Here is a 27,524-nt window from a genome sequence, read left to right as displayed (position 1 = left end):
AAGTTGATAAATATAAAGCAGTGCTCCGAAAGCTAGTGATTTGAAACAAACCTGTGGACTTTAACCTGGTGTTGTAAGGCTTCTTACTGTGCTCACCATGTCCAACGCTGGCATCTCCACATTATAAAAATGAGGTGAAGGTGGAGAAGAGTTCGCAGTCTGAAGTTGTGGAACTTAATGTTAAGTCTGAAAGGTTATAAAATGCCTACTTGGAAGATGAGGTGCTGTTCTTCCAGCTTGCGTTAGGCTTCACTGGAACATTGCAGCAGGCCAAGGATGGATATGTGGTCGTGAGGGCAGGACATGAGTTGAAATGACAAGCAACAGGAAGGTCTGGGTCCTGCTTGTGGATGGACCAAAGGTGCTCTGTCACCCAGTTTGTGTTTAGCCTCTCCAGTGTAGAGTAAACCACATTGGGAGCAGCAAATGCAATAAACCAGATTGAAGGAAGTGCACATGAAGTGCTGCCTCGCCTGACAGAAATGTTTAGGCCTTTGGATGATGGACAGGGAGGACATAGAACATAGAAAATACAGCACAGAACAGGCCCTTCGGCCCACGATGTTGTGCCGAACCTTTGTCCTAGATTAATCATAGATTATCATTGAATTTACAGTGCAGAGGTAAAGGGACAGTCATTGCACCTTCTGCAATCGCATGGGAAGGTGCCGTGGGAAAAGGGTGAGGTGTTGGGGGTGATGGAGGAGTGGACCAGGATATTTCAGAGGGAATGGAAGAATTAAGACATATCAGCAGCACCATTTTGGAAAGTGGCATCATTGGAACAGATGTGATGGAGGTGAAGGAACTGAGAGAATGGGATGGAGTCCTTACTGGATGTGGGGTGTGATGAGCTGTGTTGAGTGGGGTAGCTGTGGGAATCGGTACATTTGTAATGGATATCAGTGGATAATCTATCCCCAGAAATAGAGTAGAGAGATGAAGGAAGGGAAAGAAAGTATTGGAGATTGACCATGTGACTGTGATAAAGGGGTGGAAATTGATAGCAAAATTGATCATTTTTCCGGGTCCAAATGGGAACATGAAGCGGCACCAAAGCAGTTGTCAATGTGCCAATACAAGAGATGTGGGCCTGAGGAGGACTCCAGTTCTATTACGCTGTATTGAATGTTAGATTTCATTATAGGATGGGAGAGTGGCTCTAAGTAGGGTGCTTTTTCAAAGGGGCAGTGCAGATCCGAAGGGCCAAACGGCCTCCTTCTGCATTGTAGGGATTCTATGGATAGTATATCATACGGTGCTGCGGTATATTGCTACACTTTATACTGTATTATGTGGCTGTGTTGTATTTAAATCGCACGGTGCTCTATACAGTAAGATGTCCAACCGGCTTGTTTCAAATCACTAGCTTTCGGAGTACTGCTCCTTCCTCAGGTGACCCTGGCACATTCACCTGAGGAAGAAGCAGTGCTCCGAAAGCTAATGATTTGAAACAAACCTGTTGGGCTTTAACCTGGTGTTGTAAGACTGCTTACTGTGCTCACCCCAGTCCAACGCCGGCATCTCCACATCGTGCTCTATACGTCTTACACCGAGATTTCACTGTGCTGATACACCAGATATGCCTCTGCAGGTATTAATACTGACCATTCTCTCTCCATGCACATTAATAAGGTGCTTGACGAGACAAAATAACTTGTGCTTTCACAAGACAGGGATTGTATCTGGATACACCACATCGCTGAGGCTTCGTCGCCAAGAGCGGTCAATGTGTTCAGGAACTCCGGAAAGAAAACATTGCTGCGGTTTAACATTGAAAGGGCAGCACAGCGGCGGAGACACGTTCTGTAGAAACTCCAGAAGTGACTGGCTGGTGCTGTGGAGGTGGAAATTCAGCTCTCTCCCTTTGCCAGCAACTCACCTTCTTCGACAATAGTCTTCATTACCATTTTTGGTGGGGTCGACTATAAAGCGAGGTGTTAACTCGAGGCATTGTCCCTGCTGGGGAACGCCATTTGAAATGCAGAACAGTTTCACAGGTACTTAGAGGATTTTTCAAGGGCTGGAATCCACCCTTTTGATAAGTCTCGAAACCGCTTGCTTAACATTTGGAAACGGTGTACTTCCAGTGGCTAAAATTCCTGTCTCCACTACTTCACAAGGAATATCACTGTGACATCCCAATTAATCCCAGTCCCTGAACTCCAATCGTCTCTGTGGGAGGACCGTTTCGGGATTCCCAGAAGAGTGGATGTTAACAGGTCAACGCATTGCCAGGATTTCGTTCAGCATGAATGTGAACTGTTGGCAATTCTTCAACCTATTTCTCAAAGGAAGGCTGGGGGCAGAGGTTGGGAGTCACTGAGTCATTTCAGGTCTTCAGTTCTGTTACATTTCGTGGTTGGTGGCCTGCGCTCTGGACTTCTCAGTTTTACATCCAAGTGTTTGCTGCACTTGCCTGTATGTGTGTGTGTGTGTCTGCATCCACCTTTGTAGGGTTGGAATCATTAACAGGTACTGGACAGATACAGCTGTCATTAAAAGTGCGAATGCAATTTCTCGCAAAAGGATCGGAACATTAAGAAGTAAGTTGCAGCTGGAATAAGCTCGCCTGGTAGAAAACATCCTTCGTGAGGTGTCACACCTCACGAAGGATGTATTATTCTAAGAGGGGATAGATTTTCATAACAGTGATACCAGGGCTAAAAGGCTTAAATTGTGAGGACGGATTACATAGACAAGGTTTGCTGTATAATTAGCTGCGAACTATGAAACATTGTGTAAGTTTATATTGTAGAGGTGTATTCTAGTATACTGTTTAACACTGAAATGGTTCTATTACGCTGTATTGAATGTTGTATTTATTTTCTCGCACTGTGCTATGGCATATTGTTAGATTTGATATTACTGAACATGCTAAGACTCTGTACTGTATTATATAGCTCTGTCAAATCGCACCGTGCTCTCTACAGGAGTGGTTCGACACCGAGATCTCAGTATCCTGATACACCAGACATTCCTCTGCAGGTATTAACACTGACTGGACTATTCTCTCTCTCCCGTGTACAGACAATTCGTTGAGGTGTTTATTAAAGATGTTGATAGGGAGATAAATAATTTCCTCTGGTGGGGAGAGTGGAATAGTTTCACGGGAGCAGTCAGGAAGCAGTTTCCCACACAGTAGAAACCTGGCTCACTCTCCCCAAAATGCTGCAGAGGCCGAGGTTAGATTTAGAGTTACAGAACCAAGATTGGTGGATAATACAGATTATTGAACACTGGGTGCGATTTTCTTATGTGGCAGTGTATCTATCCATATGTTCAGAGTAACTTCATTGCAGTGTTAATGCAAGCCTACGAGTGATAATAACGATTATTATTCATGAAGCCACACAGCGCCGAAAGCCATTCGGCCCGTCGTGCCTGTGAGGGCGCGTTGGGAAACTATTCAATTAGTTCCACATCCCTGCCCTTCCCCGTAACTTTGCCAATTTGTTTATCATTCTGTTGAATATCCAATTCTTCCAAAAAGTTCCTCTTTAAATCATTTTCCACGTATTCAAAGAATGAATTCGGGTCACAATAAAGACAAATATAAGCACCTTGTAAAATAATCAACCGTGTGTGTATCTGAAACGTGAAACCTGATTCTGTCCCGAATATAAGGAGGCGAGGGGATTAAACCTGACAGCGTGCGGCAAGATTGTTATTAAGAAACACGGTTCCCGAAACTTCTCAACGGCCGTTCTGCCGACATTCCCTGGAAGCATTACATTATTTATGAGATGTCTATCTCCCACACAAAAGCTGGGAGGCGCTGAATAAAAATCACATTGCCAGGATCTGCAGTGAACGGCCCCGAACACGGGCAAAGATTCATTTTATCGACTGTTGATCGGTGTTTGGAGCCCTGTTTAAAGGATTAGTCCCCCCGTCAGTAACCCGCTCTTTCCAAATGCCATTTCTAGTCGGTGATGACCATGAAGTCGTGCTGGAGTTATCCCGCCTCTTTTTTATATATATATCCATTTCAGGACACCCTGGAGATATCACAAACTCCACCCCCCCCCCACCAAAAAAAAAGTAGCTCAGTTGAACTCCTCATTACTTGCGAATGAACCAAGCGGCAGTTAAAACCTGGCCTGTAACTGAGATGACCTCCAGTTGAGATGGTTCAAGGTGGAGTTAGACATTTGGGTGTTTGTTGAATTACAGTGCAGCCCAGGCTGTCTTCATTGCCTTTGTAACCATCACACCCTGACAAGTCACACCGTGTCCAGTGTGAAGCCTCGTGGCAAAAACATTGCCCCAAAGGGATTTAAACACAAGAACGGTCAGCCCCGGCTTTCAGTCTCTCAAGGCAAAGGTCTTCCTGTTTCCAGGTGACTCAGCACATCAGTGTCTAATCGCTTTGGGACATTTTAACCCCCGGAATTATCCTGAAGTGTTTCCCCCGTGTCTCCCGCACCACGGTGCTGTGTGGTGGGAGGCAGTGTAGAAACATTATAACACAGGAACTAAATTGTCCTTTTTCTATATGTCCCTAAGATTTACTTCACGACAGCTCAGCCAACACTGACATGGAACAACAGTAAGGCAACGATCAGGATTCCTCTCACAAATGTATGGACATTTCTAACTGTGAAGGTTTCAGAGGTGGCCCGCGACAACTGGGCTTCTGTCAAACACAACAAGTGGGTTAAATAAAACTCAACAGCTCGCATTCCACCGATCCATCACTTATGTCTGGCTTTACCTGGGACGATTTTCAAATCTGCTAAATGAACAGCCGAACGTCCTGTAGGTGAAACTGACCGGACAATTCTGTGAAAGCCAGTCCACACTGCAATTAATCTGTATATAATCTCACCGTCTATTCAAAGTTACATATCACCGTTCCATCGGCACAGAATTAGTTCCCACAACATACCTGCTAGTTGCTCGCAATGAGAGTTTCTTCCTTTGCAAGTTTCGTCTTGAAGGAGCCTCCGCCGTCCCAGCTTCTCCCCGAGTTAACCATGCTGAGACTAACTGGAAAGGTGCTGGCTGTAAATTTGATGAAAGGTGTTACAAGCCCCCGACTCCCTCTGGCCTTTTCAACACTGAGATGTTTGAAAGTTTAGGAAGGCTGTTGGGGTCTGAGCTCCCACGCTGGCCACTTCCCAGCGAGAGGGCCAACGTTCTTCTTAATCGCGGCTCGCTGAGGGAGTCTGTGTTCAGGAAAGGCCCGGGGTATTGACAATTACAGCAGGCACCACATTTCAGAAGTACTTTATTGGCTGTGCGGCGCCCCGAGAATGAAAAGCGCCAGATAAACTCAGGTCTGTCTTTAACAGCTCATTGAACACACACACCCAGCAGCGGCTGCCAGCCCGAGAGATTCGGTCTGAGCTCCAATGCACGAGCGAATAGAGGGAGCACTTGTTGCTATTGTTGAGGATCCGGCCGAAAGGCACATCTGCCCCCCCCCCCCCCCCGGCTTAGGGGAACTGGGATCCGGACCATGTTAACCCTTCCCTGGGCCACATCCACTGCCCTTGCTGACTGTACAGACTAGCACATGCGAGGTGCGAGTATAGAAATCTCCCCTGCGAAAATGACGCGCTCCTTCTGAATGTAACACAGGGTAACAAGTGAATTAAAAGTTTACAGGGACCCCTCCCTCCCCTCTCCCACCCCCACACAGAACAGAGAGCCTGATGGCAGTGAGTGAGTGGGCCTGAGCTCCACATACCTGCCAATCGCCTGTTTTCCCCAGTAAGGACATGCTCGCTTCTCGGTCGATGCTGCACCGTGGAGGAGCCAGTGAGAGGCACAGATCGGTCTCTGCGTTTGCAAGCTGCACTTTACTGCATTTGGGTGAGACACGCGCCTGCGCACCTGAGGCAGGTCCACCTCGCAATCACTTACCTGAGGAGCCTTCAGCAGCCTTCAGTTCTGCACAGACACGGCTCCTCTCCCCCGCTGCTCTTCCCTTTTGTTTCCACCCTTTGCCATTCAACCCCGTTAAAGAGCCGGTGGGCTGTCCTTTGTTAGTCAGGCCTCTGCACACATTCCTCCTGGAAATTCATTCTCTTCAATGGGAACTGGGTGTAAACAGTACCTCCCAGAGGAAATCAAAGCCCAGAGCTCCAACTGGAATATTCGAGAGAGAGAAAACACCAACATAATTAAAGCAAGTATTCCTGAGAAGGGTGGAATTGATTATGCTAACTCTGTTTCTCTCTCCACAAAACTTGCCGAGTTTTCCCAGCATTTCCTGCTTTTATTTTCCAACAGTCTGTTTTCGAATATTTAAATTTCTACCTGCTCCCTTAATATCTGTCCTCTCCCTCAATCTCTGTCCCTCGCTCACTGATTCTATCTTGACTCCATTTCCTGCCTCCCTATCTCACTGTTACCACTTGTTGTCACTCTGTTCAAAGCGCCTCTATTCAGTTAGCAGGGAGCAGCAACCGCTTGTTCACCGCTCTGAGGTTGATGGCTCAGGTAACTGGGGAGAATCTGCCAAGATATCGGCCCCCAGCTAAGCAGTTGGAAAAGTGGCCCACGCCATGCGACCCAAACCCCAGGCCGGTAGTTGATCTTTGTCAACCTCAGGGCGGGAAGCAGGGAGCGCAGCCGAAGCAGCTTCAAAAATCTAGGAGGGTGCAGGTTTGCCCGGAGGCCAGTTGGCTGGTCAACAAACGCCTCTGTGGCCAATCTCCTGAGCAACGCGCAGCTTCCGAGAAAATTGCTCTCAAGTCTCACAGCATCCCTTGAAGGAGTGCAACAAAGTTACCCCAACATATCCTCGTCCCCAATTACAGGTAATCCTAGTCTATGCTCAGAATCACAACCTGGGTGTGTTCATATGTGGATCCACATACCCTTCAGAGTCTTGCTTCTCATTGGCATTGGCCGGAGATTCACTGGTTAGATTTGTACAGAGCCAATAATGAAATGAGCCGTCTCACAGGAACATTCCACCAAGGTATGGCACTGATAGCCACTTCAGGAGACATTCGGGCAGGTGATCTAAAACTTGGTCAAATTGATAGGTTTCACCCCCACAACCCAAAGATGTGCAGGTTAGGTGGATTGGCCGCGCTAAATTGCCCCTTAATTGGAAAAAATAATAATTGGGCACTCTAATTGGATTTTTAAAAATAGATAGATTTTAAGAATAGTGTTAAAGGATGGGGAGAGGTGGATGTCAGCTTGAAATCACAGAGTTTAGGGTCGAGCAACTGAAGAATATAGCGACTAACAAGGGCAGCAGATACCTGGGAACCCCACCACTTAGATATTCCCCTCCAGGTCACTCACCGCCCTGACTTGGAAATATATCGTTGTTCCTTCACTGTCACTGGGTCAAATTCCTGTAACTCCCTCCCTAACAGCACGGCGGGTGTACCCACATCACAGAGGGCAGCTCAACGCCACCTTCTCAAGGGCAATTAGGGATGGGCAACAAATGCTGGCCTCACCAGCCACACGCACGAATAAATAACTAAAAGTGGAGCGATTATAATTAGGGGAGTATAGATTTAGTGGTGTTCAAGGGTCCTGGGGCTAGAGGAGTTTACGGGAGGGACAAACTGTTTTGCAAAGGGCAGTAAGAGTTCCCGGGAAGCAATTTGGGTCAGAGATATCAATCTTCTGAGAGGGGTTCTTGCGCTCTGTGATGATGGGTGTGTTGACCATCGGCTCCCTGAACTACCCCCACCTCCGCTCACACTCTGCGGTGTCCACATTCATCCGCCCGGCACCGCGGGTCCGGCATATAAACGCCTCGAACTATTGAGAGCTCAGTTTGCAGCAACTGTTGTCATGAGTTGAAGGAGGATTTTCCCTGGAACCACCGATGTGTGTACGCCTGTTGAGTTTCTGAATCATGCTGATGGCAGATCTATAGATCCGGGGCCGCTGATTCTCCAGGCTGGAGATAGCAGTACGGAGAATGGTCTCGGCTCAGCTCCCACAGGGTCACCAAGAGAGAGGCGGTGATGTTTTCAGAGTTTATCTTGGTGGGTGACTCTGATGGGTACAGTTGGAAAGTTTGGCGCGAGTAGCCATTTATGTACAAACAGAAAATATTGCAACATATTTTAACAAACTGCATATCCCTCACAATCACACCCGCGTTAGTTAACACAGATTTAGAACAGTGTGTGTAAATTCAAATAGTTAAATTGTACAGCTCGTCCATTTTAGTCCAGAAACGGGGCTGCTGGTTGGTTTGAGTGAGAATTCTCAGAGACGGTGCCTCAGATTTAATGTGAAAGTTTTTATTGTGACTAACACGGGACTCAGTGAAAGAAAGCGAGTTTAAACTGTTATCACAGCCCCCTGGACTGAGAGTCAAGTGTTCTTGAAGACATGGGCTCAGGGTACACAGCAGGAACGCGTTTAAAGTATGTTTTGTGAATCAATATTTGATACATTTTTAAAAAGAGCAAATATTTGGTGAAAGGCACAATTCAACGTGAATTATCATCGAATTATTTGCTACCGAAGTAGATCAGTGACTTAATTGAGGCATGCAAGATGATCAGAGGATTAGGTAGGGTGGACAGTGAGAGCCTTTTTCCTCGGCTGGTGATGTCTAGCACGAGGGGACATAGCTTTAAATTGAGGGGAGATAGATATACGACATGTCTTATATGCAATACATCATATTGTCAGATATAGGTTCTTTACTCAGAGGCGTGGAATGCCCTGCCTGCAACAGTAGCGTACTCACCAACACTAAGGGCATTCAAATGGGCATTGGATAGACATATGGACGATAAGGGAATAGTATAGATGGGCTTTAGAGTGGTTTCACAGGTCGGCGCAACATCGAGGGCCGAAGGGCCTGTACTGCGCTGTAATGTTCTATGTTCTATCTGTCTTTAAAATTATACGAATTTCATTTTGATCATTGCAAAATCTGTCAAATTAATCATGTTTAGAATTAATATATAGATAGAGTGAAAACTAAAAAACATGATAGATGGGGTAGCAACTAATCAACTAATGATGGGTGGGAGATAAATGAATAACTATGATGAGATGATATTTAATAAGGTAATTGGGTGGGCTAATCGTGTGGAGATATCTGGAACCAAATTTGGAATGGTGAAAATGGACGTTTAGACTGAGTTTATGACCAGGTGCAGAATCCAGAGCGGTCAGTTAGGGTTAACATTGACACCGTATCAGGGAGCGGTGGGATAGTGTCAAGAGCTGCTAGTTGCGTCCGTTTGAGAGCCCGGATCTGATCACTTGTCCAGCTGCAGATAAATAGCATTAAGTGAGAAAGGGGGCTGCAGATCAGTACTGGGGGAAAGCAGTGGTCCAATGTGGGGCAGACACAGAATCTGAATTCAGGAAATACTTCCACCTTTAAACGAACGAATCCGGACAAATAAACAAGACTGCACACAGCACAAATCCGAATTAAAGGCGATAGAAAAAAACATTGCACTTTTCTACGAGTAACCTTTACAGTTTGAACATTTACGTTGATAATAATTAAACGGATACTTTTAAATTAATTCTATTTAATGAGCATATTGGTGTGATATAACATGCTACATCGCCATGAAATATTTTAATACAGTAGAATAAATTATAGTTACGGCAGTCTCACCGGCGAGAAGGCAAGATGTGGGTTCAAATCGCACTCCAGACCCAGGCAGTGCGGCACTGCGGGATGAGACCTCTCTCAGGAGAATGTAAAATATCCTCTGGAGTTATGTGGGAGAAGAGCAGCAGGATTTTCCCGAGTGGCCCGGTCAACAGCTATCCCGCAATCAATGTCAGTTAGAGAATAGCTGGCCATTTACTCATTGCTGTTGTGGGAGCTTGTTGTTCCCGACATTACACCACCAACCAAATTTCATAATGTACTGGATTTTGAAGCGGTTTGGGGGCTCCCGAGGTTGTGAAAGGCTCTAAATAAATGCCAGTCTTTCATTTTCTCCAATAAATTAATAGTTACTATATGTGTTAATAAACGAATACTGTATTCTCAATCAGACAGAGTACATTTCGATTATATTTTACTTTTGTAATAATTAAACATGTTCCGTAGAATATAATGGTGTTATATGATGTATTACTTTTTAATTGATAAAATGTAGACAAATTATATTTATAACATAAGTTATATAATAACATTATATAATAACAAATATTATAATTCTAGTAATTAAATTAATACAGAACAGTATATTCAAATATATATATTCGAATGAATCCATTTAATGTTATATTTATATATTTTTAAAAAAATACATTTAGAGTACCCAATTAATTTTTTTTCCAATTAAGGGACAATCCATCTTTGGGTTGGGGGGTGAACCCCACGCAGGGATTGGGCGAATGTGCATACTCCACACGGACAGTGACCCAGGGCCGGGATTCGGACCCGGGTCCTCAGCGCCGCAGTCCCAGCGCTATCCACTGCGCCACATGTGCTCTATTATATTTATATTTTGACAGTCTTTCTCGATAGATAACATATACTAACATTGAACAAATAAATTTATATAATGCTTGCAATCATTTCGCTGAATGTTGTACTCCAATTTTTCCATTAATTAAATGATTTCCATATTGTAATGCTACATTTGTAATGATTAACTTTAACTATATTGATATAAATATTATTTTTACTTCTATTTGTTGATGGTTTTTATTACAGTTCCTATAACTCTGATTGATTTGTGAGCGACAGAATGAATGGTTAATTGTTACCTGATTACATGATGGACAAATAATGTCTGAAACTTTTCTCGAGGTGAAATTGCTATACATTCGTTCTGTGCTTGTTCTTGTGGCTGAGGTAGTGAGAGCGCGAATAGGCTCCCTGGGCTGCTCTCAGCTCCGGGTGAGTCTCGCTCGACTCAGCAGATGGCAGCTTGTTCCTCCCGGCGACGGAATCTCCTTCACCCCAAATCCAACTTCTCAGTCATCAGAACAGGGTTCCAGAAATATTCACGCGATATATTCCCCTGCAATGGCCGCTTGCTCAATGTGTAACAGAAAAGTACTCAAAATATTAAAAAATATATATCAAATAAAAATATTTAAATGTCGTAATTTTAAATCTCAAATCCATTTCTAGGTAACAGTGAACACATAGGCAGACCAGAATATATCGTGAATATTTACCCACCTGTCTCCTGATATATAATTCTGTATCGGTACATAGCATAGCTCATGGGCATATTGTTGTTAGTTTTATATAATTATATATACATAGTATTATATATATTGTAAACGTTTCTGATACATAATATTGATGGACCATTATTCTGATATGATGAGTTAATTATTTTAATCTTCCCATTTGTGCACTCTCCGGATATTTATTTTATTTTATGCAGCTCTGTAATGCAGATTATTAAGCTTGTTCCCAGCTCTTTCATTAGATTAAACTTCCAGGTAAATTTACCTGATCCGCTCCTCTGTTTGGAGTGAGGTGGATCAAGTGATTGATTCCAAATGGGCTGCCTCCGGCTCCGAACCCGGAATCCTCCACAGTCGCGTGGAACCTCCTATGTATTTGAATCCGCAGTCAGGGGCGATTGAGGGCAAATAACTGTTGTGTAAAAGACCGAAGATATTTGGGCATTAGTGTGTTCCGCACGTTACAACAGGATCCTCCTTGACACCAATGTATCTATCCCCTGACACCAATTCCAAAGAAGAGTCATTTTGGACTGGACACGTGAACTCTTTTTTTCTCTCTCCACAGATGCTGCCCAGACCTGCTGAGTTTTCCAACCACCATTTACTCTCTATATTACAGATTTCCAGCATCTGCAATATTTTGCTTTGATTTAGCTCTTGCTATTTGTTAAGATTTCCCTCCACTGTCTTCCACTGGCACATTTTCACAGGAAGTGTAACGTGACAACTGGATTCATTCCCTCCCAATCCAAGTTCCTCTCTAGCCTGAGGAGATGTCCTTAACACAGGTGCCAGACACTGTCAGTTTTGTTCTATGTGGTGCAGGTCTGGCCCACACAGTATTCCTGTACCATGGAGGTCACCAAAGCAATTTCCCCCTTTATCTTGAAGTCGCAAATGGAATTTTCTGCAGGGACACAATGTACAAACAACGAGGGGGGAGGGACGGGAAGGTGGTAGGGGAACATATCCAATATCACTCTCATTCTAATGGCCACCTTTGGGCAGAGCTGTATGAAGCTGTGTGTAGACCCTGGTTGTAGAAACGTAAGTCTCACTATGTGCGGAGTTTCTATGTGCCCCCAGTGTTGTGAAGGATGGGGCTGTGCTGCATCACCCCTCCCTCATGGAAAAGCATGCATAGAAAACACCTTTGACAACTCCATCAGACAGTGATCTGCAGCTAATGTCCCTGAGGCCCCGCGGGAAAAGGAAACATTGGATCCTACTGGGCTGTTCCTTGAGCAGACTGTCAAGGTCATTTTTCAGAATGTGTCATTATCAGAACTTTAAAACAAATACCAAGGCATAGCGTGGCTGGTGGTGAGATGGGCCCTCCCTGTCAGATCCTTTCTGTGTGCCCGGAATCACACCCAGTCCGCACATTGAGGTGTTTGTTGTGGGGAAGAGACTGCTATCCGCTTACTTCTGGAATGTTTTCATTGAAAACATGCTTTTGACAATATTCCTACACCAGGCTGGTCACCAGGGAAATGTTCCCCTTTATCTAAAAGGAACACAATGTACAAATCTAAAAAATCCCGAAATCGTTGGCCCTTGGCTGCCCAATAATTACAGTCACTGGGTTTGTAAATGTAAACACGATTACTGTTTATTTATCACAAGATCAATGATGAAATAAGCAGTAAATGCAGTTGGTTAAATATCAACAAGTACCTAACTTCTACTGTAACCTGCCTCCCACACCCTCGACACACACATCTTGCCTTGCAGCCTGTACTCACAATTTTCCTGGTGAGACAGAGTCCCTGTTTCAACAGGCTTTTCCCTGAGTTCGGGGCCTGTCTTTAGGCCCTGTTGTCAGGAATCCAACATCCACAGGTTTATTTGAGAGAAATAGTTAACTAGAACTTTTTTGGAAAGGCTTAGCAAACATTTTCTGGAAAGGTTATTTCTGGATCTTTTCCCTTTGCTGCCAGAACCAAAAGTGAAACTAAAATGGAACCTCATGGCTCTGAGAAACATTCCAGTGGAATAATACCCAATCTGCACCTGTTGCTGTGCGGAGCACAGCCATTTGGGCCAATTCATTGTCCACCATCCATATCAATCAAATTGAGTCATCACTGAGGCCAGCCAGTCTCCAGTCATCAGCCTAAAACAGCAGTTTTCTGGAACATGCTGTTTGAATTTAAGGTACAGACCATCGCTTTCTTTTGCTTGAATTAAAATGGCAGGAGGCAGCCTTAAAGACACATGTCCATAAATCATCCAGGGATCAAAAATGTAATGGAAAAAATGTTACCCTACATTCTCTCTTGTAGGTTCTGGGTCCTGGGGTACAGTTCCATGTGTCCCACTCCCTCAGCTGTAGGTCCTGAGTCCTGGGGTACAGTTCCACATGCCCCACTGCCTCCCCTGTAGGTGCTGGGTCCTGGGGAGATTCCATCAGCCTCACTCACTCTCCCGTAGGTGCCAGATCCTGGGGTATAGTTACACAGATCCCACTCCCTCCCCTGTGTGTCCTGAGTCCTTGGGGAGATTCCATTGACCCCACTCCCTCTTCAGTAGGTTTTGGGTCCTGTGTTACAGCTCCATGCGCACCACTCCCTATCCTATAGGTGGAGGGTCCTGGGGTACAGTCCAATGGACCCCTCTCCCTCTCCTGTAGTTATTGGGTCCTGGGGTACAGTTCCACGTGTTCCACTCCCTCTGCCATAGGTGTTGGGCCCTGGGGAAATTCGATCAGCCTCGCTCCCTCACCCGTAAGTGCTGGGTTCTGGGGTAATGTTCAACTGATGGACGCCATTCCCTTTCATGTAGGTGCCGGGTCGTGGGGTACAGTTTCACGTGCCCTACTCCTTCTCCTATATGTGCTGGGTCCTGGGGTGATTCCATGGACCCCACTCCCTCTACTGTAGGTGCCGGGTACTAGGAAGATTCCACGGGCCCCACTCCTGCTCCTGTAGGTGGTAACTCCTGAGGTACAGTTCCATGGACCACATTTCCTTTCTCGTTAATACTGGGATCTCTGGGTGTGGTGCCATAAGCCCCACCAACCACTTGGAATCTGCATCCATTTGTCATGCTTCAGACTTGCTGAGTACCATTAAACGAGTTGAATTTGGATGATTTCATAGTGAAGCCAATTTCTTCAGCACTGTTAACAAATCGCTGCAATGCTCTTTGAATACGATTGAGCTCAGCCATGATGCTTTCTGCAGTCAAATAGCTGACTCACATCCAAGACACACACAAAAGGCATAGTTATTTGTAAGGTACTGGAAGGCTTGTGGAACCTTTCTTTGCAGTCATTGTATCTTCAACAGAGATTGAGAGATGGAAAATAATCAGTGTTTAATGGAGCTGTGGTTTGAACGATGCTGAACGAATTAGATATTACAGGTACTTGGATTGTTTGTGTAATTCTTTTGCATGTAACCTGTCACTAGTCTATAATTAAACCAGGATCACCATTTGTAGAAACATGAATTTTTTTTAAAAGCACTGAGTATTATGATTTTGTTTTAAAAGTTCAATTTGTTTCAAATTGATGAGCCAAGGTCTGTTGTACACAATGTTAGCAGCAAGACTAAAAATGTTACCAACCCAGCATATTCAGGAATATCAGGCATAATCTTCCAAAATTTAGCAGAATCAGGGAAAACAAAGTAGATTGTAAAATAATAAGTTTTACAACAATATTCAATGACACCGTAGCACAGTAGTTAGCACTGTTGCTTCACAGCGCCAGAGTCCCAGGTTCAATTCCCGGCTTGGCTCACTGTCTGTGTGGAGTCTGCACGTTCTCCCCGTGTTTGCATGGGTTTCCCCCCCACAACCCAAAGATGTGCAGGTTAGGTGGATTGGCCACGTTAAATTGCCCCTTAAGTGGAAAAAATATACATAATTGGGTACTCTAAATGTATTTTTTAAAAATTGGACATTCTGAATTCTCCCTCTGTGTACCCGAACAGGCGCCGGAATGTGACGACTAGGGGCTTTTCATAGTAACTTCATTGCAGTGTTAATGTACTTGTGACAACAAAGATTATTGTTATTATTAACAGATCAAATTTAATATCAAGGGTGAAAAGATTACAAGGTAAGACCAAATTTGGAACACTCTTGGCAAAAAGTTAAGGATTAATACTAATTTCAGAGTTGTGGGCTCCAATACTCGACTGGCATAGACTAAGTAAGGACATTAGTGAACCAGATGGGTATTTAACAACAATTGCTCCATGACCTAATATTCCAGATTTGCATTTAATTCACATTTTATGACCTGTCATGCTTTGACAAAGAGTCATCCAGACTCGAAAGGTCAGCTCCCTTCTCTTTCCACAGATGCTGTCAGACCTGCTGCGATTGTCCAGTATTTTCTGTTTTTGTCACCAGGTTATATATCTAGTGATAATACCATTATACCAATATCTACCCAAGTCTGAATAGCTTATATTTGTTCCTACTAAGATGCATATACGGGGGCCAATGATTAGATGACTTCAAGCTGCGGTTTCTAAAGTCTGTACAGAAAGGAATTAAATATCTTTTGGAATATAAATAAATGCAAGTTAAAAGCCAAACCTGAATAGATAGAATTCAGCAAGGCAGCTGGTCTTGATATAGCCTCATGCAGTGAGTACAAGGTGCAGAATCATTTCCGGAATCATTTTATGCAATTAGTTTCTGAAAATTAATGCCAGTCATGTAGGACATGCATTGATGCCTCGGCTTCCTCACATAACAAATTCCTCAGCTCCTCAAGATCAATAGGCTAACAGTGCAATTGGCCAGAGGGACGAGTTCACCTGGCCAGCTGCTGCACAGATCTGGGCCGGGACTCTCCAAAATCTTGGCCAAATGTTGATGCTGGCGTCAAAACCGATGCGAGCGACGCCGGCGTCAACGGGCCTCCAAACCCAGTCATTCCCCCTTCCTCGGGGGCCAGAACGGCGCCAGAGTGCTCTGCACTGCTCCGGCGCCGTCCGCGCATGCGTGCCACGGCCGGTGCGGGTCCGAGCATGCGCGCCACGGCCGTCACCGCGCCGGCCCCGGGCAACATGGCGAAGCCCTACAGCGGATCGGTGCAGAGGAACAAAAGCCCCCCCCCCCCCCCCCCCCCGAATGAGCACGCCCGCCAATCGGTCACGCCCGATCAGGGACCTGGCCACCGTGGAGGCACTCCCCCCGAGTCGATCCGATTTGCAATTTTCTAGATTTTCCGAAAATAATTGACTGCACTAATCCAATGTATGCGATGGTGATTATTCAAATACTGATAGAGAAATTAAAATTAAGAAGTGAAGATTAAGTGAAACTTATTCACTGGAAGGGGGGAGACATGACAGGTTACCACAAAACATTAACAAATCAACTAAAATTATCATTCAGACATTAATTGACAGGTGAAGGGTATTTCAAATGAAAAGTAAATTTCACTTAAAGTAGTTGATACAATAAAGATAGAACATAGACCATAGAACATTCCAGCGCAGTACAGGCCCTTCGGCCCTCGATGTTGCGCCGACCTGTGAAACCACTCTAAAGCCTATCTACACTATTCCCTTATTGTCCATATGTCTAGCCAATGACCATTTGAATGTCCTTAGTGTTGGCGAGTCCACTACTGTTGCAGGCAGGGCATTCCACGCCCTTACTACTCTCTGAGTAAAGAACCTACCTCTGACATCTGTCTTATATCTATCTCCCCTCAATTTAAAGCTATGTCCCCTCATGCTAGACATCACCATCCGAGGAAAAAGGCTCTCACTGTCCACCCTATCCAATCCTCTGATCATCTTGTATGCCTCAATTAAGTCACCTCTTAACCTTCTTCTCTCTAACGAAAACAGCCTCAAGTCCCTCAGTCTTTCCTCATAAGATCTTCCCTCCATACCAGGCAACATTCTGGTAAATCTCCTCTGCACCCTTTCCAATGTTTCCACATCCTTCCTATAATGCGGAGACCAGAATTGCACGCAATACTCCAAATGCGGCCGCACTAGAGTTTTGTGTAGCTGCAACATGACGTCATGGCTCCTAAACTCAATCCCTCTACCAATAAAAGGTAACACACCGTACGCCTTCTTAACAACCCTTTCAACTTGGGTGGCAACTTTCAGGGATCTATGTACATGGACACCGAGATCTCTCTGCTCATCCACACTGCCAAGAATCTTACCATTAGCCCAGTACTCAGCCTTCCTGTTATTCCTTCCAAAATGAATCACCTCACACTTTTCTGCATTAAACTCCATTTGCCACCTCTCAGCCCAGCGCTGCAGCGTCCCTCTGTAACTTGTAACATCCTTCCGCACTGTCCACAACTCCACCGACTTTAGTGTCATCTGCAAATTTACTCACCCATCCTTCTACGCCCTCGACCAGGTCATTTATAAAAATGACAAACAGCAGTGGCCCCAAAACAGATCCTTGTGGTACACCACTAGTAACTGGACTCCAGTTTGAACATTTCCCATCAACCACCACCCTTTGTCTTCTTCCAGCTAGCCAATTTCTGATCCAAACTGCTAAATCACCCTGAATCCCATGCCTCCGTATTTTCTGCAGTAGCCTACCATGGGGAACCTTATCAAATGCTTTACTGAAATCCATATACACCGCATCAACTGCTTTACCCTCATCCACCTGTTTGGTCACCTTCTCAAAGAACTCTATAAGGTTTGTGAGGCACGACCTACTCTTCACAAAACCGTGTTGACTATCTCTAATCAAATTATTCCTTCCCAGATGATTATACATCCTATCTCTTATAAACCTTTCCAAGATTTTGCCCACAACAGAAGTAAGGCTCACTGGTCTATAGTTACCATGGTTATCTCTACTCCCCTTCTTGAACAAGGGGACAACATTTGCTATCCTCCAGTCTTCTGGCACTATTCCTGTAGATGACTTAAAGATCAAGGCCAAAGGCTCAACAATCTCCTCCCTTGCTTCCCAGAGAATCCTAGGATAAATCCCATCCGGCCCAGGTGACTTATCTATTTTCACACTTTCGAGAATTGCTAACACCTCCTCCTTATGAACCTCAAGCCCTTCTAGTCTAGTAGCCTGGAATCTCAGTATTCTCCTCGACAACATTGTCTTTTTCCTGTGTGAATACTGACGAAAAATATTCATTTAGCACCTCGCCTATCTCCTCAGACTTCCCACTACTGTCCTTGACTGGCCCTACTCTTACCCTAGTCATTCTTTTATTCCTGACATATCTATAGAGAGCTTTAGGGTTATCCTTGATCCTACCTGCCAAAGACTTCTCATGTCTCCTCCTGGCTCTTCTTAGCTCTCTCTTTAGGTCCTTCCTAGCTAACTTGTAACTCTCAAGCGCCCTAACTGAACCTTCATGTCTCATCTTTACATAAATCTCCTTCTTCCTCTTGACAAGTGTTTCGACTGTTTTAGTAAATCACGGTTCCCTCACTCGACCACTGGTACATACTTATCAAGGACACGCAGTAGCTGTTCCTTGAACAAGCTCCACATTTCCATTGTGCCCATCCCCTGCAGTTTTCCTCTCCATCCGATGTATCCTAAGTCTTGCCTCATCGCATCATAATTGCCTTTCCCCCAGATATAACTCTTGCCCTGCGGTATATACCTATCCCTTTCCATCAATAAAGTAAACGTAATCAAATTGTGGTCACTATCACCAAAGTGCTCACCTACCTCCAAATCAACACCTGTCCTGGTTCATTACCCAGTACCAAATCCAATATGGCCTCACCTCTCGTTGGCCTATCTACATACTGTGTCACATTGGACAAAAACGGACCCATCTAATGTACTCGAACTATAGCATTTCCAGTCAATATTTGGAAAGTTAAAGTCCCCCATAACAACTACTCTGTTGCTTTCGCTCCTATCCAGAATCATCTTTGCAATCCTCTCCTCTACATCTCTGGAACTTTTCGGAGGCCCATAGAAAACCCCTAACAGGGTGACCTCTCCTTTCCTGTTTCTAACCTCAGCCCATACTACCTCAGTAGACGAGTCCTCATCAAACGTCCTTTCTGCCACTGTAATACTGTCCTTGACTAACAATGCCACCCCTCCCCCTCTTTTACCACCTTCCCTGAGCTTACTGAAATATCTAAATCCCGGCACCTGCAACAACCATTCCTGTCCCCGCTCTATCCATGTCTCCGAAATGGCCACAACATCGAAGTCCCAGGTACCAACCCATGCCGCAAGTTCTCCCACCTTATTCCGGATGCTCCTGGCATTGAAAAAGACACACTTTAAACACCTTCCTGCCTGCCGGTACACTCCTGCAACTTTGAAACCCTACTCATGACCTCACTCTCAACCTGCTGTATACTGGAGCTACAATTCAGGTTCCCAAGCCCCTGCTGAACTAGATAGGCCTCATACAGTAGAAAACATTACTGTTACTTACACACAAATGTAGGATCAGGTGTAATCTCACAGTCCTTCCATCTTGGTCGTTGTTTTGTAGAATCTCTTGCTTCCCAAACAATCGCTTCAGCTCTTGAGATACATTCACCAGTAGCCATATTGCAGCCCTGGACACAGTTATCACTAACAGGACACACATCTACCAAATTGTTTGGGTCACAACATTCCTGATCCTTTTTTAAATTAATTTATGGGATGTTGGTATCCAAGGCCAGCATTTATTGCCCCTCCCTAATTGTAGGTGGCGGTGAACTACCTTCCTGAACTACTGTGGTCTCCGCGATGTAAGTACACTCATGGTGCTGTTTGGGAGGGAGTCCAGGAATTTGATCCTGATAGCAGACTCCCCAGAGAGTCCTTTATCTCATCCCTTTAGATGGTCCAGTGATATCCGGCACCAGTTGAACAGCAGAAGTGGTTGTTGTCCAATCCACAAACTTTCATTTATGCTGAATTCAGCATTTTGTTCTTTCTAAATGTATAATGCACACAGTAGCAGACTTTCCTCTATTTTCAGAGCCCTGCTTCAATGTTCGGATCTGTCCAAAGACTGACAAACAGAAAGCTGTTCTTGTTTTCTCTTTGCATGATTTCCAGCATTCTGAACTGCTAAATAATAAAACTTAGGCTGAAATCCAACTCCACTGCACTAGTACCCTGCTTCTTCGCTGTTCATTCACATGGCAAACCCAGGTCACATTTGTTTTTCTTGGAACCTAATTATGTCATAATCAGCAAATCAATTATAAGGTTTGTAACAAGAACATTTCCAGTACTTCTGTGTGAGTAGACCTCCTGTCTGTAAAATCTTACTTCCGGTTGTCTTGTACTGTCACACTTTTGTGACAACATTCTCCACAGTTCAAAATGAAATGTCCCATTGTCGTCTGCTGTTGTAGTGTCACGTGCATCTCCCTGAAAACCAGCTCACATAATAAAGAAGCTACTCCAGATCTTCACAGGCAATGGGTGAGAGCAGCAGACCGAAGGCTCGTCATTGTACATGTCTGATTTGAGGCATGCCCAATCCTGAACTCATAATGTTGGAGACAAAAGTTAAACATGTTCGCATAAATAATCAAAAATCTTAATGACATAAAAACAGAAAGCACTAGATAAACTCAGCAGGAAAATTGTGCCCCAAGGGTATTGGTGTTTTTATCATGTCTGGGAGTTGAGTTTGAACCATCGGGTTTGGTAGTGTTGTGCATCACAGGCCCTAGTCTTTCACTTATGTTTCTGAATTGTAGAAGAATGCAGGTGACCCACAATGAGTTCTTCTCATGTCGATATTTCTGCTGAAAGTGAAACGTTTTAGCGATGAAAGCTACTGAACTTGTACTTGGTAAATTTAAAGTTAGTTGTTATATACATCACCTGACTTAACTACACATGATGTTAAAGCCCTTTACTTGGGACATGGTTCTGAAAGTGACCAACCACAGGACCATTTCATGCTCAAAACTCAGAGGGACCTATAACTGAAATATACAAATGATTGCTCATGTGATGAGAAATATGCAATGTCTCTTATTCATTACTAACTAGAACCTGCCTCAGCCTGAAGCATCTACTAAGTGTCCTATTGTCATAAATACAAACCAGAACATCATGTAAATAATCATCAGCGCTAACTTGCATTGTATAATTATTGGAATTAGCCAGTAAAGATTTGAGTAAAGGTTACGGAATTTGTGATTGAGGAGAGGTGGCAATGACTCATGGGGAAACAGGAGGAAACCAAATGTAGTGTAAGCCACCCATTGCATTTTGAGATGCATAGTCTGGCTTTGTAAAATACCAATAATTTGCTTAGCAAAAAACTTATCGAGGGAAAGAGCTTTTCAGTTTGCCAGCAGTCAAGACTTCACCGTGGTAATTTGTCACCACCAGAGAGACGTGAATCTTTCCCCATCATCCGACAGTTGTAACCGACTAATTAGAAAGCTAGGGGCCTTGCTGCAATTCCGCCACCCTCAGTCCATTTTCAGCAGTGTCGCATTCTTCCAAAGATGGGACTTCGCAAAATGTACTGATCATTCTAGCCACGCCTAGTCCCAATCACAACCTACTGCATTTTATACTTTTGTTTTTGACAATCTACATAGTTCATAAAATCGTACAAAATAAAAGAGCTATTTGGTCGATTATCATTGTGCTGGTTCCAAGATGTACAATTTGTGTCAAAGTCCTGCTCTTTCCCCACAGTCCTCTTAAGTATTTATCCAGCTCCCTTTTCAAAGTCACTGAATCTGCTTCCACAATCCCTCTTGGCAGTACATTCAAATCATAACAACTCGCTGCACAAAGAATTCATCTCACATCCTCTTTGGTTATTTTGCCAATTATTTACACAAAAGCACAAAAGTAGCACATTTCAAATATAACCCCTAAAAACTGAAACAGAAAACCAGACATTTTGTGCTGAATACTTTTAACCGGAAACCTACAATATGTCCTCCTCCTAAAGGCTTTACTTTTTCTGGTTTTTTACAATTTAGAGTACCCAATTCATTTTTTCCAATTAAGGTGCAATTTAGCGTGGCTAATCTACCTAGCCTGCACATCTTTGGGTTGTGGGGGCGACACCCACGCAAACACGGGGAGAATGTGCAAACTTCACACGGACAGTGACCCAGAGCCGGGATCAAACCTGGGACCTCGGCGCCATGAGGCAGCTGTGCTAACCACTGCACCACTATACTGCCCGGCTTTATTCTTTCATTGCCAACTCCTCAGTTGAGCTGAACGAGAATAGAAGTATATAATGGCGGAGTATGGGTGTCCGAGCCAACATTCATTCCTTGGCTCACAAAATGGCTGCCATTTCTGTCCACATCATAGCAATCTTTGCAATTCAATGTTTGGGAAATGCCTCACGACATTTCTGAGAATGGGATAAGGCAACAAGTCAATGGCAGGTTTTCACGTATTATGTGAGTTTAGATATACATAGTTCTGTCTTTAGATCTATATGATGCTGCAGAGCCCTGAAGGCAAAACCCTGAGACTGACAGTGCGATAAGAAATGTCATCCTGTACCAATAGACTTTACTTTCAGACATCTCAGAAATGCTTTGTCAGAGCCTAGAAGCATTTTGAAGAGGGTATTGTCCAGACTTTCAGGTTTTGACAGTTTTGACAAAAAGCCATGCAAAAAACCACAAATAGTGCTGTGCCTTGAAATAAATCCCCTTTGCTCTTTATGGTGTGTGAGGCAGAATTCAATTGCCTTGTTTTACCCTAGGGTATCCAAGGAACTGATGCTGGGAGGGGATAGGTTCTCAGGTGTCAGTCCCTATTCTAAGGAAAGGGAGGATGCACCACCATTATAAAGAGGGGTCACTCAGCTGATACTCAGAGTCAGACTCTCCACACATAGCAGTATGTGGCTTCACTTCCATGCCTGTTTATGCTGGTTATTATCTAATTTGTCAAGTGGGAAACCAGAATGATTAGGTAGAACACCCCTCCCAATACTACATTCCACTGAAATCGCTGGCGAGCCCCCCCACTGCTCCCAATCACGACTGCATCCCCCCACTACCTACCGCCGACTAATCAGGCAGATCTCTGGGTCCAGTACAGACCCGAGTTGAGCAATTGGTACAATTGGCAGCAATTTAGAGGGGTAAGGAGGTGTTGATGTTGCCTCCTAATTGTAATGGTTTGTTCGAGCTAAGGCAGAAAGTATATATAATAATAATCTTTATTAGTGTGACAAGTAGGCTTACATTAACACTGCAATGAAGTTACTGTGAAAATCCCCTAGTCGCCACACTCCGGTGCCTGTTCAGGTTCACTGAGGGAGAATTCAGAATGTCCAAATGACCTAACAGCACATCTTTCGGGACTTGTGGGAGGAAACTGGAGTACCCGGAGGAAACCCACGCAGACTTGGGGAGAACGTGAAGTAAAGAGTTAATTCCATCTTTTAATGCTTAGCGCAAGTATGGAAAAGCAAAAGAAGATTACAGCAAACTAAAAATATAAATAATCTAGATTAAGCTATGGTAGCAGATTGAGTGCTTGGACTGCAGTATGTGGGCGTTCATAGACATCAAGATTATCCTGGGCGAACACATCTGCAGTAGATAACTCTGTATTGAATCTCTGCTCGAGTCATTGGGCTGGATGTGAGTTGGATCAGAGAGCTATAGGTTCAGAACATGGTTGGTGTGACCAATAGTATACAAGATAAGGAGGTGCCTAGGTAAGATAGAAACCATGGAAACTGATCCAATCCAATAAATGCAATGTATTTGCTACATGTTAGGAGAAGGATAAAGACTGTTGGAAGAATAACTGGAACACAGACCATGGCACCTTAGAGCAGGAAGCTGTCCAACCAGGAAGGGGAGGAGGAGGAGAAGTTTAATATGGTCATTGTAAGTGATTCAATAATGAAGTGGACAGATTGAAGGGGACAGATGGGGCGGCACGGTGGATCAGTGGTTAGCACTGCTGCCTCACAGTGCCAGGGACCCGGGTTCAATTCGAGCCTCTGGTAGTTGTGTGGGATTTGCACTTTCTCCCCCAATCTGCATGGGTTTCCTCTGGGTGCTTCTCTTTCCTCCCACAGTCCAAAATTGTGCAGTTTCGGTGGAAAGGCCATGATTAATTGCGCCTTAGTGTCCAGGGATATGCAGGTTAGGTTATGGTGTTATCGGGATAGGGTGTGGGAGCGGGGCTAGGTTGGGTGCTTTTCAGCGGGCCAGTGCAGACCCGATGGGCTGAATGACCTCCTTTTGCACTGTAGGGATTCTATAGCAAGTATCCTTTGTAAGCAGGATGGAGGGTCCCCTGTGGTTTACTATCTCATTGGAGCTAGGGTCAGGGACATCTCAAACGAGCTTGAAGGATATTGGAGAGGAAGGTGGAGGATCCAGCCACTGAGTGCTTCGTTTGGACTACAACATAGGGAAGAGTAGGCCAAAGGATTTGATTAAATAATACCAGGGACTAGTGTTGCTCGTTTTAGCCTTAGTTTAATTGCTCTAATTCTGTCACCTTTGCTCTTGAGTCGCCAGGTATCTTTCTGATACTGCCACGTGGTTCAAGTCCGAGTAATGATTAATAATCCAACACACTGCTTAGTAAGAGTTAAATCAACGCTCATTTATTATATACAGCAATTAATACTTAAACATTAATTCTACTTCGAAGCTACTTCCTACAACTAACAGGCCAATACTTAACTTTGGAAATGGCCCACCAGGTCAGGGAAACGAATGGCCTTTCGTATGGGTTCTGAGCCTGCGGGATTCAAAAGCTGGTACAGATCGATAGTCAGGAGTGCCTATCTCGTAGCGATCGTTGGAGTAAAACTTACGTTCTCTGCAGAAGGGTCTCGAAGGGTGCGGAGAGGAGAAGAAGGGTCAATTTGAACTTGGCCCCTATTCTTATAGTCCCCAGAGGCTTCCCGCCTCTCGGGGCGGACCTTGTACCTGGTTCCAAGTGATTGGACTTGGTCCCAATCACTTGGTTCGATATTCTCCAATGCTGGAGCGATTCCTTGATCGAGGGGTGGTCGTTTACCTTTCTTTGTGTCAGCTCCTGCTGGCGCCGAAAGGTCTGGGTCGGCTTTGTGTGTCTATTTTGTATCAATTGTTCCCGGGGATTGCTGATTAATATGCAGATGGCTGGGGTGTTGTGATGTTGATGGCTGCAGGTATCGATTCGGTCTGGCTTCCCCAGAGGCGAATACACTGTTTTACCTGCAGCTGTCTGTTTGAGTCCTGTTGGCTGATTTTTCCATCAGCCTCTTCCGTTCGCCATTTTAAATCGGGGTTTGGCCATTCTAATCGGGAGTCAGCCATTTTACATGGCTACACTAGGAGCTAAATTAATGGACACGAAGGATATTCTCCAGTTTGGATTTGTGCCTGCAGTTCTGTGAAATGTTGGGCTCCGAAGGCTTTGAGCTGCTTTACGTGGAACCAGCCAGTCTTGCCGTTAGGGTACGCTGTTTTGTAAATGGAGGGGCTTACTTTATCCGAAATGGAGTAGGGACCACCAAATTTAGGGGATAGGAAGGAGCTTGGGTTGTACAGCGAGATCATAACTACATTCCACTGATTGTATCTTTTTATCGAAGTAGGCTTTACTCTTTCTTTCTAGTGCCTAGTCGGACAGCAGCGGCCAGTTGGGTAGTTTAATGTTTTCAGCGATCTGCTGCACTGCCTTTTGATGGGTGAGGACTGTCATAGCGGGGTTGGCCAAATCGAGTCCCAATAAATATTCTACCCCTTTCATGGGCCTGCCGGTCAGAAGTGTGCGCGGGTTAAATCCGGTGGAGCTGGAAACCATGTTCCTCATAATCATCAGGGTGAAGGGAAGTATTGTGTGTCATGTTATGTACTCTGGGATAACACAGGCTGCAACTGGATGCAGCTTTAACCAAAAGATACTCCAGACCTTGAAGTTAGTTCAATCTGATTTATTGAACCAGTAGCACAGTTAGAACATAGAACATAGAAAAATACAGCACAGAACAGGCCCTTCGGCCCACGATGTTGTGCCGAACCTTTGTCCTCGATTAATCATAGATTATCATAGAATTTAGAGTGCAGAAGGCGGCCACTCGGCCCATCGAGTCTGCACCAGCCCCCGGAAAGAGCACCGTAGCCAAGGTCAACACCTGCACCCTATCCCCATAACCCAGTAACCCCACCAAACACTAAGGGCAATTTTGGACACTAAGGGCAATATATCATGGCCAATCCACCCAACCTGCACATCCCGGAGGAAACCGGAGCACCCGGAGGAAACCCACGCACACACGGATGTGCAGACTCTGCACAGACAGTGACCCAAGCCGGAATCGAACCTGGGACCCTGGAGCTGTGAAGCAATTGTGCTATCCACAATGCTACCGTGCTGCCCTTAAGAACAAATTAATCTACACTATATCATTTTACCATAATCCATGTACCTATCCAATAGCTGCTTGAAGGTCCCTAATGTTTCCAACTCAACTACTTCCACAGGCAGTGCATTCCATGCCCCCACTACTCTCTGGGTAAAGAACCTACCTCTGACATCCCCCCTATATCTTCCACCATTCACTTGAAATGAAAATCGCGTATTGTCACAAGTAGGCTTCAAAGGAAGTTACTGTGAAAAGCCCCTAGTCGCTACATTCCAACGCCTGTTCAGGGAGGCTGGTGCAGGAGTTGAACCCGCGCTGCTGGCCTTGGTCTGCATTACAAGCCAGCTACTTAGCCCAGTCTGCTAAACCATCCCCTTGTAATGGTTTGTTCCACAGGGGGAAAAAGTCTCTAACTGTCTACTCTATCTATTCCTCTGATCATCTCATAAAACTCTATCAAGTCGCCCCTCATCCTTATCCGTTCTAATGAGAAAAGGCCAGCACCCTCAACCTTTCCTCGGAAGACCTACTCTCCATTCCAGGCAACATCCTGGTAAATCTCCTTTGCACCTTTTCCAAAGCTTCCACATCCTTCCTAAAATGAGGTGACCAGAACTGTACACAGTACTCTAAATGTGGCCTCACCAAGGTTTTGTACAGCTGCATCATCACCTCACCGCTCTTAAATGTAATCCCTCTGTTAATGAACACGAGCACACCATCGGCCTTCTTCACAGCTCTATCTTGAGTGGCAACTTTCAAAGATGGATGAACATAGACCCCAAGATCTCTCTGCTCCTCCACATTGCCAAGAACCCTACCGTTAACCTTGTATTCCGCATTCATATTTGCCCTTGCAAAATGGACAACCTCACACTTTTCAGGGTTAAACTCCATCTGCCACTTCTCAGCCCAGCTCTGCATCCTATCTATGTCTCTTTACAGCCGACAACAGCCCTCCTCACTATCCACAACTCCACCAATCTTCGTATCGTCTGCAAATTTACTGACCCACCTTTCAACTCCCTCATCCAAGTCATTAATGAAAATCACAAACAGCAGAGGACCCAGAACTGATCCCTGCAGTACGCCACTGGTAACTGGGATCCAGGCTGAATATTTGCCA

General features: G+C 44.8%; 1 protein-coding gene across 1 annotated transcript in view; it reads right to left on the bottom strand.

The window, feature by feature from the left end:
• The window catches only part of tfap2c (transcription factor AP-2 gamma (activating enhancer binding protein 2 gamma)), a 120,029-nt gene extending 114,228 nt beyond the window's left edge, over positions 1–5,801 (bottom strand). The window contains exon 1 of the mRNA XM_072514514.1: positions 5,696–5,801. Within this exon, the coding sequence (XP_072370615.1) occupies positions 5,696–5,728 (33 nt within the window). The 5' untranslated portion in view covers positions 5,729–5,801. The remainder of the gene's footprint in view (positions 1–5,695) is intronic.
• Positions 5,802–27,524: the final 21,723 nt, after the last annotated feature.

The sequence above is a fragment of the Scyliorhinus torazame genome, chromosome 8, assembly GCF_047496885.1.
Source record: "Scyliorhinus torazame isolate Kashiwa2021f chromosome 8, sScyTor2.1, whole genome shotgun sequence".
In the NCBI taxonomy this organism is placed as follows: domain Eukaryota; kingdom Metazoa; phylum Chordata; class Chondrichthyes; order Carcharhiniformes; family Scyliorhinidae; genus Scyliorhinus; species Scyliorhinus torazame.
The sequence above is the reverse complement of the archived record's forward strand: the minus strand, read 5'-3'. Positions and strand labels throughout refer to the sequence as shown.